This window comes from Toxorhynchites rutilus, chromosome 2 (genome assembly GCF_029784135.1).
Source record: "Toxorhynchites rutilus septentrionalis strain SRP chromosome 2, ASM2978413v1, whole genome shotgun sequence".
In the NCBI taxonomy this organism is placed as follows: domain Eukaryota; kingdom Metazoa; phylum Arthropoda; class Insecta; order Diptera; family Culicidae; genus Toxorhynchites; species Toxorhynchites rutilus.
In genome coordinates this window covers 244,046,655-244,060,123 of record NC_073745.1, presented here as the reverse complement: position 1 = coordinate 244,060,123, position 13,469 = coordinate 244,046,655, and the positions used below count along the sequence as shown (strand labels likewise).

Sequence of the window (13,469 nt, the reverse complement as noted above, 5' to 3'; positions counted from 1 at the left end):
ATAGACAATTTTTTTTACATAAAGTTTAAACAAAGTTTTCGTCTTATTCACACAAAATTCCTACCAATTTAAAGACTTTGCAGTTGGTTAACCTGTTAGAAGGCCGTAACAATTATATTGCCACCCACAGATTTTTTTTGCCGCACTTGGAATATTATTTCAATCCAAATATTTCTAAAAGTATCTGGCAATACTACAATTTTTTTAAAGGCTGCTAAAAATGTACGATATTAATTTGGGAGTCATTTTAATGTAAAAAAACGCGGTTTCAAAACCCCGGGAAAAAAAATCTCTGTTCAAAGTCACTGTAAGCTTTCTATTTAGGATCTGCTGTGTACGTTCATACAGTTTCTTCAATGGAAAAATTGTGTGTTTGATAAAAATTGAAATTTTATATTTTTTCTTTGTAAGTATATAAATAAAATGTTTCCGCTGCACTGGATATATAATTTTAAATTTTTTTTAAACCAAAGACATAATAAAATGAGCTTACAGGGCAGCGGCAAGCAGTGTTTTTTTTGGGTTAAAGAATATGTTCTTTGAAATTTTAATCGATTCCTTGCCTAGTTTCCACGGCCTTATAAAGGGGTAAGGCAGGGTTGTCAGGTGTATTGAACAGACATCTGAATGTTAGAAAATCAAAAGTCTGGATTTATCTGGAGTTTTGTCGACATTTTTTATATTTAATTGCAAATTTTATTGAACATTTTCACGAGAATGTCGTTTGATGTTTGTGGAAGCGGACACGGTTTGCTGACGAGCAATGACAACGAAGTGTTTTTCTCATGCCACGTGAAGAAGGAGTTTGGATCGAATTTGTCCACAAGGAATCTTCACATGACACGAACTGCAAAAGTTTAAAGTCTCTATAGTTCAACACAATTAATCAATCTACATTTTTACGTCTGATGTGTAAAACATGGTTTAATAGTTATTTCTTCTTATCATACTATCATATACTTAAAGTCGATGGTAGCAGACATGTGCACCAAACCACTTTCATCGGTGTTTATTTATTTATTTATTTATTTTGATAAATTTTCTTACTTGCGGGAATGCCATTCTACCACCACGGATAGTTGTGGATAGAACTTTTCCCCAAAACATGACTACATTGGTCGTTCATCCGGAGAATAGTCTGAAAAATCAACATTGCGCAGCTAACTGAATTCCTCATCAATTGGCTGAATCATTTCTCTGGGAACCAGATTAGGAAAATTTTCAGTAAGCGGTAGAATGGTTTGATGTTTTCTTCTGATGACATTGAACAGGTTCATTATCAGATTTATCATAACCGAGTCGTTAAAGTTGAAGTTGATGCACTACATTAGCCTTAAATTCGTTGACCCGATCAACAGATATTTTTTCATCGTTTACGTACTCCATAATGAGTAGTTCAGCCGTTGTCTCAACCTATACTCGAATGAAGAATCGATAGGACTCTCACTTTGAAATAGCTTGTTCATGTTGTTAATTACTTCAAATATGTACGAGGGCAGCCCGATAAGTACTTAGCCTACATAAAAACAAAAATTTTGGAAAAGTGGCGATTTATTTCTCAATATAGTCTCCTTTTAGCCCGATACACTTGACCCAGCATTGCCCCCACTTCTTTAATCCATCTGAAAAAAAAACCTTTTTTCGAGGTCTGTAAACTAGTCCTCCATGGCGGCGATGACCTCCTCATTCGATTCAAATTTCTGCCCGGCGAGTGACTTTTTCAAGTTTGGAAACAAAAAAAAAAGTCGCGCGGGACCAAATCTGGAGAATACGGTAGATAGGGTAGCAGTTCGTAGTACAATTCGATCAATTTGGCCGTAGCGACGGCGGAATTTCCATTTTTCTAAAATCCGCGGACACGCCCATTTCCACACACGGTCAAAACAAAACTACCAGTCCGATTCCGCTAACATTTTGACAGTAGCCGTTTACGAGAATGTACTACACGATAAGTAATCTCTCTTGGAATATGCTTACACGCATACGAAGAGCATAAGACAGAACTATAGTTTGCTATAGCTAACACTTCATTATGAAAAGCGATGGACAATCTCTTTTAAGTAAAGCGCCAAGTGAGTTGATGAAGTCATGGTCCTTGCTCCATCAGCTCCATAACCAATCAAATAAATTTCGTATGCAAATTTGTCCCTCTTGAACAACGAAACCACCTCGTCCTAAAACGTTCTAGAATCCGTTTCGGTAACCTGTATAAGGTCATAAAAACAATCATTCACGAACAGTATACCATCCTTCCATTAAAGGGCGAACACGAAATTATTGCGACACCGAAAATGTCATGCCAATTTTCTTATAATGTTTAGAATCAAACCAAAATTTTAGGGTAGTTTTATACATATATTTACTTCAAAAATCAAAAGAAAAGTTAATCGATGGAGCCTTCAGTGTAAAATTGAACGCATTTTCGCATGATGCCCTCCATCAAAGTATTAACAGTGTCATCCGGTACCAGTTTCTTAGTTTTTTTTTCCATTTTCTTAACATGTCCTTCTCGTCTTTGACTGTCTTCTTGCTCTTACGAAGTTCCCGCTTCATTATTGCCCATTATTGTCCTTTGGAACAAAATGGACAGAATTGGCCTCATACCACTCCAGGACACTTTTAGAATAGTGGCATGATGTCAAATCTGGCCAAAATAGCGGAGCTTCGTCGTGCTGCTGCAAGAATGGTGAAAGGCGCTTCTCGAAGCACTCAGATTTGTAGATCTCGCCATTTACTGTACCCTTTGTCACGAAAGGCTCACTCCTCAGTTCGCAAGAGCAGATGGCCTGCCAATCGAGATATTTGGAGGCGAACTTCTACATTTTCTTCTTCTTAAATTTGTCGTCCACATCGAACTTGCTCTTGCCGGTGAAAAACTCCAACCCCGGAATTTGCTTAAAATCGGCTTTTATATACGTTTCGTCGTCCATCACACAGGAGCCATATTTTGTCAGCATCTTCTAGTAGAGCTTCCGTGCCCGAGTTTTAGCCGTCGATTGTTGCCGCTCATCGTGGTTTGGGAAGTTCTGTACCTTGTATGTGTGTAGTCCAGCTCTCTTCTTTGCATTCTGGACGTAGCTCTGCGACATGCCGATCTTTTTAGCCAAATCATGGCTTAGACGTTGGGATTTGCTTTAACCATCCGCTTCACCTTTCCCTCCGTCTTTTTGTTCTCCGGTCCCGGTTTTCTTCCAGCTCCTTTGCCGTGGTCCAACGTCAACCGCTCCTGGAACCGCTTCAACACTCTTGAGACGGTTGAATGGTGAATGTTCAACATTTTTCCCAACTGCCGGTGCGACAGGTCAGGAAATTCCAGGTGTTTGGAAAGAATTTGTTCTCTCGACTCGCGTTGGTTCACCTCCATTTTCGTTGAATCGAAAAACACGACTTCGAGTTTGACAGCATGTAGACAATACACATCAATGAGGAAGTGTGCAAAATTTGGTTGATTTTTACCCAATGGTAAAAACGTTATGCCCTGTTGAATGTGTCGCAATAATTTCGTGTTCGCCCTTTAGCTAGTTCTGGCTACTAAGGGTATTCATAGACTGTTTGACCGAGGCCAAATATTTGACTCTTCTTGACATATAAAATATTACCAACTGATGACATATATTCGACGCAAAACACGACTAGCAAATATATAGTTAGTGGATGCCTAAAATATTTATTTGGTCTGTTCTTCGAACCTGTCGGTACATAGTTAGGTTACCTTAAATATTTCAGTAAAATTTTTCCATGTTCGATGCTTGACATTGTTTGTTATTGTTGATAATTGAAGCGTAGTAAACAAAATAGTGTTTGCACAAATTTCAAACCACACTTTATCTGTCAAAAAGTGTCAATTATTTGACTTCCGAATTATTTGAACGGTGAATGGCTACCTAAAGGCTAGTGACTATTTCTTTGATAGATCCGTCGATTCGTCGGCAATCAAACTGAATGGAAGCTTCGCAAATGACTAATGGGTTCCTCGTGTTGACCATCTCCGAGAACATTCGTGATCACAGGAGTCGCTTTTACTACATACTTTGTAGAAAGCAGCATGCTTATCGGTGCTATGAGCCAGCTCAGTCTGGCCTCAATCCTTTCGGTGAAATCAGTGATGCCATTTTGAATGCCTGTTTCAATAAAACTAGCACAAACTAGCTTTCCAAACCAACTCAATAAAGTCAAATTTGATTGCTGTTTTTTTTACTTGCACTTGCCAAATTTTTCATCTTATACGAACTCATACGCGCACATCTATTTGTTGAGTTTTAGAAAAGTACAACAAAAATACTTTCTACTAGAAATCAAGTTGGATCACGAAACACAACTTATACTGATCTTGAATGTTTCAAACGAGAACTTGTGTTAATTAACGGGGGTCAATTTTTAGACCTCGTCGACCCCCAAAATCAATTTTCGTTCATGTCGACCTCTGAGAAACCAATATCGACCACTTTGAGAACCCCTGATCTAAATCATATGATTAATGCATGTCGATCAATTCTGATCATAGTCTGCCCGATGCACTGATGTTGGTTTGTCCACACGATTACTATGGCAGCCGCTTGGCGCGCTTGATTAAAGGGTGTGTCACATCAAATTGCATCACGAATAAAACGCTGTAGAAATTCGCCCAGTAGACCGATCCTTTTGAAAATTTTAGACAGTAAAATAAAAACTATTAAACAACTTTTGGCATTTTCTTTTTATTCATACTTCGAGTCCAAGCCCGTATGCTCGCACCTTCCTTTTTACCCCGTCCATAAGGTTCTGTACAACGTCAGGTTGTAGTTTTTTTTTTTGAACAGAAATCCATTTTCTCTTGAAATCCGCCTCCGATTTGACAACTTTTGGGTTCTTCCGGAGGGCCTGCTTCATAATCGCCCAATATTTCTCTATTGGGCGAAGCTCCGGCGCGTTGGGCGGGTTCATTTCCTTTGGCACGGAGGTGACCCCGTTGGCTTCGTACCACTCCAACACGTCCTTTGAATAGTGGCACGAAGCGAGATCCGACCAGAAGATGGTCGGGACCTTGTGCTGCTTCAATAGTGGTAGTAAGCGCTTCTGTAGGCACTCCTTAAGGTAAACCTGCCCGTTTACCGTGCCGGTCATCACGAAGGGGGCGCTCCGCTTTCCGCAAGAGCAGATCGCTTGCCACACCAAGTACTTTTTGGCAAACTTGGATAGTTTCTGCTTGCGAATCTCCTCCGGAACGCTGAATTGGTCCTCTGCGGAGAAGAACAACAGGCCCGGCAGCTGACGAAAGTCCGCTTTGACGTAGGTTTCGTCGTCCATTACCAGGCAATACGGCTTCGTCAGCATTTCGGTGTACAGCTTCCGGGCTCGCGTCTTCCCCACCATGTTTTGCCTTTCGTCGCGGTTAGGAGCCTTCTGAACCTTGTATGTACGCAGGCCCTCCCGCTGCTTGGTCCGCTGGACGAATGAACTTGACAAATGCAGCTTATTGGCGACATCCCGGACCGAACTTCTCGGATCACGTCTAAACTGCTTAACTACGCGCTTGTGATCTTTTTCACTGACGGAGCATCCATTTTTGCCGTTCTTCACCTTCCGGTCGATTCCCAGCATCTTACCGATGTCCCGATGTGACAACTCCGGATTCTCGAAATGAGTGCACAGGATTATTTCACGACGCTCTTTTTCGTTCGACGACATTTTTCCAAATTTACGAAAAATTGACAGTGCCCAACGTGATCTATACACTCTTATCTGATTATAAGCGAAAGCTGAAGATATAATTCCTAAAAATTAAATTTCTACAGCGTTTTTTCCGTGATGCAATTTGATGTGACACACCCTTTATGTTGTCCTTCGCGCGTGACAAAAACAAAATTTCTCTGTGTGGAGTGCTGTTCTCCTTTAAAATGCCCAAGAAAAGGCAATATTCTGAAGAAAGCCTAAATTATTAATGGATTAATATGATGACAGTAAGCTCATGCAATGAGAAATGCAACATCTACTTCAAAGTTCGAATAGTGATTTATAAAACCGGTCAAATCAGGATCAAAGGTGGACAAACTATGATCATAATTTCTCTTCGAAGAGAATCGTTGAAAAACATAAAAATTTGGATAATTTGAACGCCTTATGGTATTATTAGCAACTAGAGACTTGGGATTTTTCAACAAACTCAAACTCGTATTGATTATATGTGATTTTCATGAAGAAAAATCGATTTGCATTTACTAGTTGCGTGAAAACACTCTAAATCGGACAAATCAACATCATTTACCCTGCATTGAAATGGAAAACATGCTGCTTCAACATGCTAGAATTGTGATGGAAGTTGATATAGTTACCAGAATATGTTTGTTCGCGCTACTCTACATGAATGTTTTTATTGTGAGATATCGTTTCGAATCATATTTCGGACACTTTGTAATGATAACTTGAAATGCTCAATGCCCTGATGATTTCATTCATCTCTGCATAATTTGCTCACGACATACTTCGGAGGCCGCCAGCAAATACCAAATGGCATTCTAATGTATACATGCTAAAACATCGTATAACATTAAAACGTAAAAAAGTGTTTTAGTGAGTCAACATGTTGTCACGTCACGCTGGAATGAATCGTATACTTTTCGTGACGTGACAACAATTTCTTGAGACAATTGAAACTCCTCTATTTGTGGACCGATCTTAACCAAATTTTATGGGTTGTTGACCCTCATTGTTTGCTCAGAGAAACTCAAGTACAAAAATGTTTGAACTAGGGTTCATCTGATAATCTAAAAAATGCTCTATTTTTGTGACGTGGCAAAGAAGTTTGGTTGAACGGTTCTTTGGTGCATAACCTCATGGAATGGATCTTAGGCTTATATTTATGGAGATCTTAACTATTCAGACTTGTGTTTAAATGATCACTCCTTGTCTTCTTCTGCATAATTGAATTAACAGAAAAAAAGGGTGGTAATGTCTTCAATGGTATTTTTGTGTACAATTTTGAGCAGAATGTGGTTCCGGATTCTACCACGTTATCTCATCAAACCCGTTTAACCCTTTATAAGGCCGTGGAAACCTGACAACGAATCGACTCCACCTTCAGAGAACATAATCCTTCCATGAGGAATAACACATATTCACCGATGAAAATATTTTAACTTTTGAAACAGTTGAAAATATATAGTTGCCACGGCCCGTTAAAAATGAAAAAATTAAAATTTAAATTATTTACCATTTATTTTATTGAAAAAACTGCATGATCTTACACAGTAGATCCTAAATAGTACGTTTACAGTGTAACACTTATCAGCCGGCGCTTCAAAATGTGTGTTACATAATAATGACTACCAAATTAATATCGTACATTTTTGGCAGCCCAAAAAAAAGGAGTATTACCAGATACCTTTAGAAGTTTTTGATTAAGTAAAATATTGAAATAATATTCCAAGTGCAGCGAAAAGAATATTTTTTGTTGGTGGCAATATAGTTGCCTTACAAAGGATTAAAAGACATACAGGTTTTTCATTTTCGTGGATATGGAAATGTAAATGTATTTTGAATGCTCGCGGTCTAATCTTCACTTTACCTATCAAATTTTGTACAACAAATTTTGCTATCTTTTAAAACTATTCGTCCAAAATTTCATTAACTGCAACTCGGTTTAAATAATAATATTTGAATACTTATGAAGTGCTGTCTTCACGATGGACCGAAACTATTCAATTGGACAAAGCTCCGATAAATTTGGTTGGTTCATCTCTTCTGACACACCATTTCCATCATGAGAAGCATTTGGCGTCTCATTCTGGTTTGATACCTTTTGCACTTTGTAAACATGCTGTCCAAAACGCGTCACAGTTTTCTGGAATAAACAGACTGATACTTAAAATTTTCTGGTGACCGGTTTTGATATATTCGTCTGGCGGTCTTCCAAAACTTATTTGGCCATTTAGTCGATAGGGGAAGTGGGGGCATAGGGGTCACCCTAAGGAATATGCCCATTTCCAACGTCCACATTCAATTCCCGTTTTTCGAAGAATATTTTAGTTCAACTCAAGATGTTGTTCAAGATAGCATTCGGCTTTTACTATAAAAAATCAAATTAGTACATTTTTCATCATTAGAAAAAAAAGGTGACAAATCGAACTTTTTTTTTTGCTTGGAGCTAAAGTGGTCACTCGCACATATCAAGCTAAATGGGATAGATCTATACGTTTTTGCATCCAAATTTGTTCAAATCATACTTGATATAGTAGGTACATATATGAAGCGACGTAGTGAGGGTAGACAGCGCCCCCGGCAAACTATAAAAATGGCGCCCCAAAAAAATACCACTTTATTCGATTTTTTCACTAACTTTGAATTTCTGATATTTTGAGAAAGCTGCTCACTTATATCAAAGTTCATTTTGAGCAGTTTATCCGTATTTAGAAGGTTAGGAAAAATCATTATCAGCTTCGCTTATTCTCTAGTCAAATTCTTGCCTTGCGTGCTTTAACTGAAGCAAAATGATCCTCGATTGCATTTGAATTAAGATCTGCTAGCGATTCATTTTCGATGGAAAAAATTACCAAGCCATTGAGTCGGTCTTGGTTCATTTTAGAACGCAGATTATTTTCAATCAATTTACGATTGCTGAAACTGTGTTCGCACGATGCGCGGCCTGTGCCATTTTTACTTTAGTGTAAACCAGACTAGCAAGCTCTTTCATTCCAGCACAAAAATTGCTCAAAAAATGCCTTCAATAACACAGACATTATTTAGAAGTATGCGTTCTTATAATGTAGCTTAAGAAATAAAGTGTGTTTCAGTTAGAATTTGGTCGCTTATTTTTATTCACTTCAGCGCCCCTAGTTGTCACATCGAGAAACTATTGACAGCGTTTTGATCCGGGTGGATTGTTTATTCAGTAGTAAATAATTCGTCAAGGTTGAAGGATACACCCAAAAGCTCTCGACGATGGAACGCGAAAGGCGAAAAAAAAATTCGCGCAATCACATTGAGTCAAATTTCAAATTCACCACTTTTCCAAGTAGATAGCAAAAACAGTTACCAGCAGTACTGTGCACGAAAAGTTCGAAAATTCATCCAGATGACAGTTGATAAATCTACAAAATAACATCCTTCCCTTTTTTGTATGTTATTTCTATGCTGAGAAATGTCCTACTTTATGCGACCAAATTCTAACTGAAACAGGCTTTAACTGTAAAACATCGCACGACTATTCGCGGCCGGTTTCGGCGCCCCTCTGTATTGGCTCCATGCATCTGTTTTGCATTGCATGGAGTGGCGCCCAGGTATGCGTAGCGAATATTCAAAAGGCTATTGATGTAATGTAATGTGGGTGTTTCAATTTTGCGAAAATCAGAGAGAGGTTATTGGTTTTATTAATGTACGGACAGAGGCATCTACTCATGATGAGTGTTTTTTCCACAATTGAAAGATGAAATATAATAATTGGGAAATATAATTGTAGGAAAAAATGCTATTCAAAATTCTTGGATTTTGGCGCCCCAAAGGGCCAGCGCCCCCGGCAAATGCCGGGTTTGCTGCCCGCACACTACGTCATTGCATATATGAACTATGCTTGGCCTATTCACCTAGAGTCTCAATTTAATTTTTCTCATGCATACAAAAATATAGTAAGAAACACATAACGTTCTGTATAATAAGGCTTCGTACAGTTGAAGTGGCATATTTTTGCAGGGTCAATGCTACAAAAGAAACCTCTTCAAAAGCGGAATGTGACGAGGTATATCAGCTTTAGTAAACAGAACATTGTAAGTGAAAAACACCTATGACCACTTTGTCCCCAAACACTAAAGAAAACTCTATGCTAATTAATCACTGACATTGAACAAAATATATGTTCACCTCTCCTAGAATAGGTGAACAGTTGTCCAAGCTAATGATTTGTACTCAATTATATATACTAAATTTCATGTGAAATTCCTTAGATACCATGCACACAGAACTATGGCCCAATGGCTATCGAGAGAGCAATTTTTGTTCTTATTCATATTTTGACATTTTGACAGCATTACTAAAGTACAGGGTGACTCAAAAGTCATTAAATTCTTCAAACATAAGGTGACTATCGATACGGCATCTATAGTCAATAGTTATACTACCAAACAAGCAGGTGATCAATTTGCCCCCACTACCCCTACAATGTTTTGATTAAATTCTTTAGACGTTAGTGACCGAATCTGTTCAGTGGTGTGGTTTATATTGATTCCCAGTGGTTTGGTTTTTATACAGGCACTTTGAACTTCTCCAGTTCATTCGTACCCAGCGGATGTGCAATCAAAATGTTAATAAAATATGAGGTTGGCTCACTGCAAATTACCATATTGATTACCTGGGTAGCACAAAATGATGCCCATAGTAATAATATTCTTCAAACATAAATTTGTAAAGTTGTTGTTTGTGATGATGTATCTGTAATGTGTAATATTTTTAGCTTGTTGATAACTATGAAGTATAGAAAAATGGATGTTTTCCGCTAAAAAAACAGATAAGGTTTTCATGGCAATTTCTATTTACATGACCATACTTCAAAAAATCACACGATGCAATTGCAATCAGCACAGAAAATTACCACGTTTCAAATCTCAACAATATGCCGACTCAATCTCGATCAATTGACAAACCTCCCATTTCTCCATTTCAGAACGTTGCCAAGAACATTGTCGTTTTCGTCGGTGCGGGAATGTCCCAGGCGACAGTGACGGCTGCACGGACCGTTAACGGGGGAGAAAACGCCACGTTCGCATTCGAGAAGCTCAAATGGAGTGGCAACGCAAGGGTAAGAGCTATTTCGCTTCATCATGATACTGTCGAATGTTGGCTCGGTACTGGTGCTTCAAACCTAGTCTCACCCGGTTGTTCGCGGAATGGCCCATGGAAATGCCAATTTTCACGGTAGCCCGCCAGGTCGGTCAGTGGATGAAACACGGAGAAAGGGACCGGAAAGGCAGGGGTTATTTTATGTGGTTATTGACACAAATCGTTTCCACCTCACCCTTGCTGGTGGCTGCCCCCGGTTCTATAGGATAGAGTGATTTTTCAACTCATCCAGAAAAGTGGATAACGTGCAACAGCACGTGGAAAAAGCAAGTGATGCAGGGGTTGGGCAGGGTAAGCTGGAAAGGCGGATGAAATCGGAGTTGTGGAATGGAGGCAGTGGTGTTAGATTATATCAATTATTTGGTTTTCTCACATTGTTAATATATTTCAATTAATGTTAAAATAACGAGTTCATGAAATTTGATTACAGAACACTCGTAATTTCATTTCCGGGGTTCCGGGGAAACTCATGAAAAAGATAATCACAACCCGCGATTTTTTTACTTCCATCTCACCCCCCTATCCAAGGAACTCATACTCGAGCTTCCTAAAGTTGCTCTCCTTGTTTTTCACAGGATAATACAACACTTATAGGTAAGATGACAAATCATAACAATAGATATTGTTGGATCCCATTGAAATTATATTCTTTTAAGGAGTGCACAGATAAACAAATCATTATTGTGAAAAAAGGAGAAATAAGACCAACAACGACAGGTCTGTCGATCTGTCTACATTTATGTGTTGAAACATCATCCACAAGCTCAGTTACTGCTTTTGTTATACTACCTTCTCGTCTGAAACTGTATTGAAACGAAGAATTCACGCAATTTGTTCACAAGAATTCTTTCAAAAATCGTGTTGAATACAGAAAGCGTCGAAGTTGGTTGGTTATTGCATTGGTTCCAGGGTTCACCGGATATGAGGACTAACACTACTGCAGCTACTTTGAGACAATTCGGATAACTACCTGTGGTTAGTATTCTGTTGAACATGTCTGAGCGGATCCTTTTAATTAAATGTGCCAGAACCGCGAGTTTTTTTTTCAGTCTGTTCAGTATTATAGTCCATCTCCTTGTCTTTCACGAGTATTTCTGGTATGGTTTACGCCCAGTACAATTTGCGATCGGCTAAGAAAAACAGCTGAATATATCTATGTGAAATTTTGCTGAGGTTTGGTGAAACACTAGACTGACATATTTACATGCAAACATTATCTGCGACATACTGCGATGTTTGGAAAATCAAAATGAATTTTCTGAAACACTAAAAACCTTGTTTTTGTTTTGTAAATCGATGTGAAAATGAATCTTTCTATCGAAGTGAAAATTGCATTCTGTAAAGATTTTTATCTTGTTTTGCAAAATTGCCTATCGATTTGCTTGCTCACCTTACCTATCAGACGGGAACCGGGGTGCCTCGTGCTGTATCAAGAAGTCGTCTTCATTTAATTGGTTTCGGGCTGTTTATCTCCAGGATGCCAGGTGACTCAATACTCGCAAATAAGGCCGATCTTCGAAGATGAGAAATCAAAATCGACTCTCCTTTCAGTTGCTTCACTTTGACTAGTGCTACTTCGGCATTTGTCGTCAACATGAATTTAATTGACTAGAATGAATTAACGAGTTTCAAGAGCGAGGATGACTGATGAACTATTCCAGCAAACGGTTATTCTAATTGACGTGACTACTGAATACAAATCCGTCTCTTCATTCAACCTGACTTCAATCCACACTACTATTTCCCCTGACATGAATCTCGTTACCCACGTTCACAGTCTTACACACACACGTACACGTCCATATAAAGTGAAACAAAAACTTGATTTCTGATGCAAAAAAGTAATTCAAACATTAATGGACGGCTTCATTGTTTATACACCGTAAATTCAAACCAACTAATTTTGACAGTTACCAGGTATGCTATAAAGGTTCTCGCGTCAGTAGTAGTACATAGCGTGCAAAATAGAATGCAGTTTGGGAGGAATTCCAAAAAAAAATTCAGTTCACTTTGTCTCCGAGCTAAATTATGTGAAAAAAACATACAAAAAACAGGTGAACAAAACAACAAAATTCACAAATTTGTCAGTGTTTATGAAAAACACTGTACGATATTTTAAATGTATGAGTAATTTTCGTGTACTTTTCAAAAAAATCTAGCTCACCTGTAGCATCTGTCAAACAACGTTGAACTCAAACGTCGATACATGCATACATGATACATGAGAGAGAAACGAGTTAATTTCGGGGGAATCACTTCAATATGCATCGGAGTCCATTTGACGGGGGGAGATTGCAACTAAACGCCCGAATGACTGTTTAGTCATGTTGACGGAGAAACTGCTGGAAGAAGCCAAAACTTATTTCCAATTGAATACGAAGGCGAATCTGTTCATAGTCCGCAGACTATCCTCAGTTGAATATGACTTTGTTGAGCCCTGTGTACGACACACTTTGCGCAGATGCTCGAACTGTATATTTAGTATATCGACTAAAAAAACACGACAACCAATTTATGTAAACAACAACCTTGTTCCTCTGAGATCGCAAAGAGGTAGAAATTTTGCTATTCAACGGTACAGAACGTCACACTACGCGGAATAGATTTTTTAAGAGGTAGGGGAAGGTGGCCCTGATCCGACCCCCTGAATTGCAACGGCCATT

At 38.6% G+C, this 13,469-nt stretch overlaps 1 protein-coding gene across 1 annotated transcript in view; it reads left to right on the top strand.

Annotated features, from left to right (window-relative positions):
• LOC129768536 (membrane-bound alkaline phosphatase-like) overlaps positions 1-13,469 on the top strand; it is a 72,138-nt gene that overhangs the window by 2,689 nt on the left and 55,980 nt on the right. Inside the window, exon 2 of the mRNA XM_055770258.1 lies at positions 10,631-10,765. Within this exon, the coding sequence (XP_055626233.1) occupies positions 10,631-10,765 (135 nt within the window). The remainder of the gene's footprint in view (positions 1-10,630; positions 10,766-13,469) is intronic.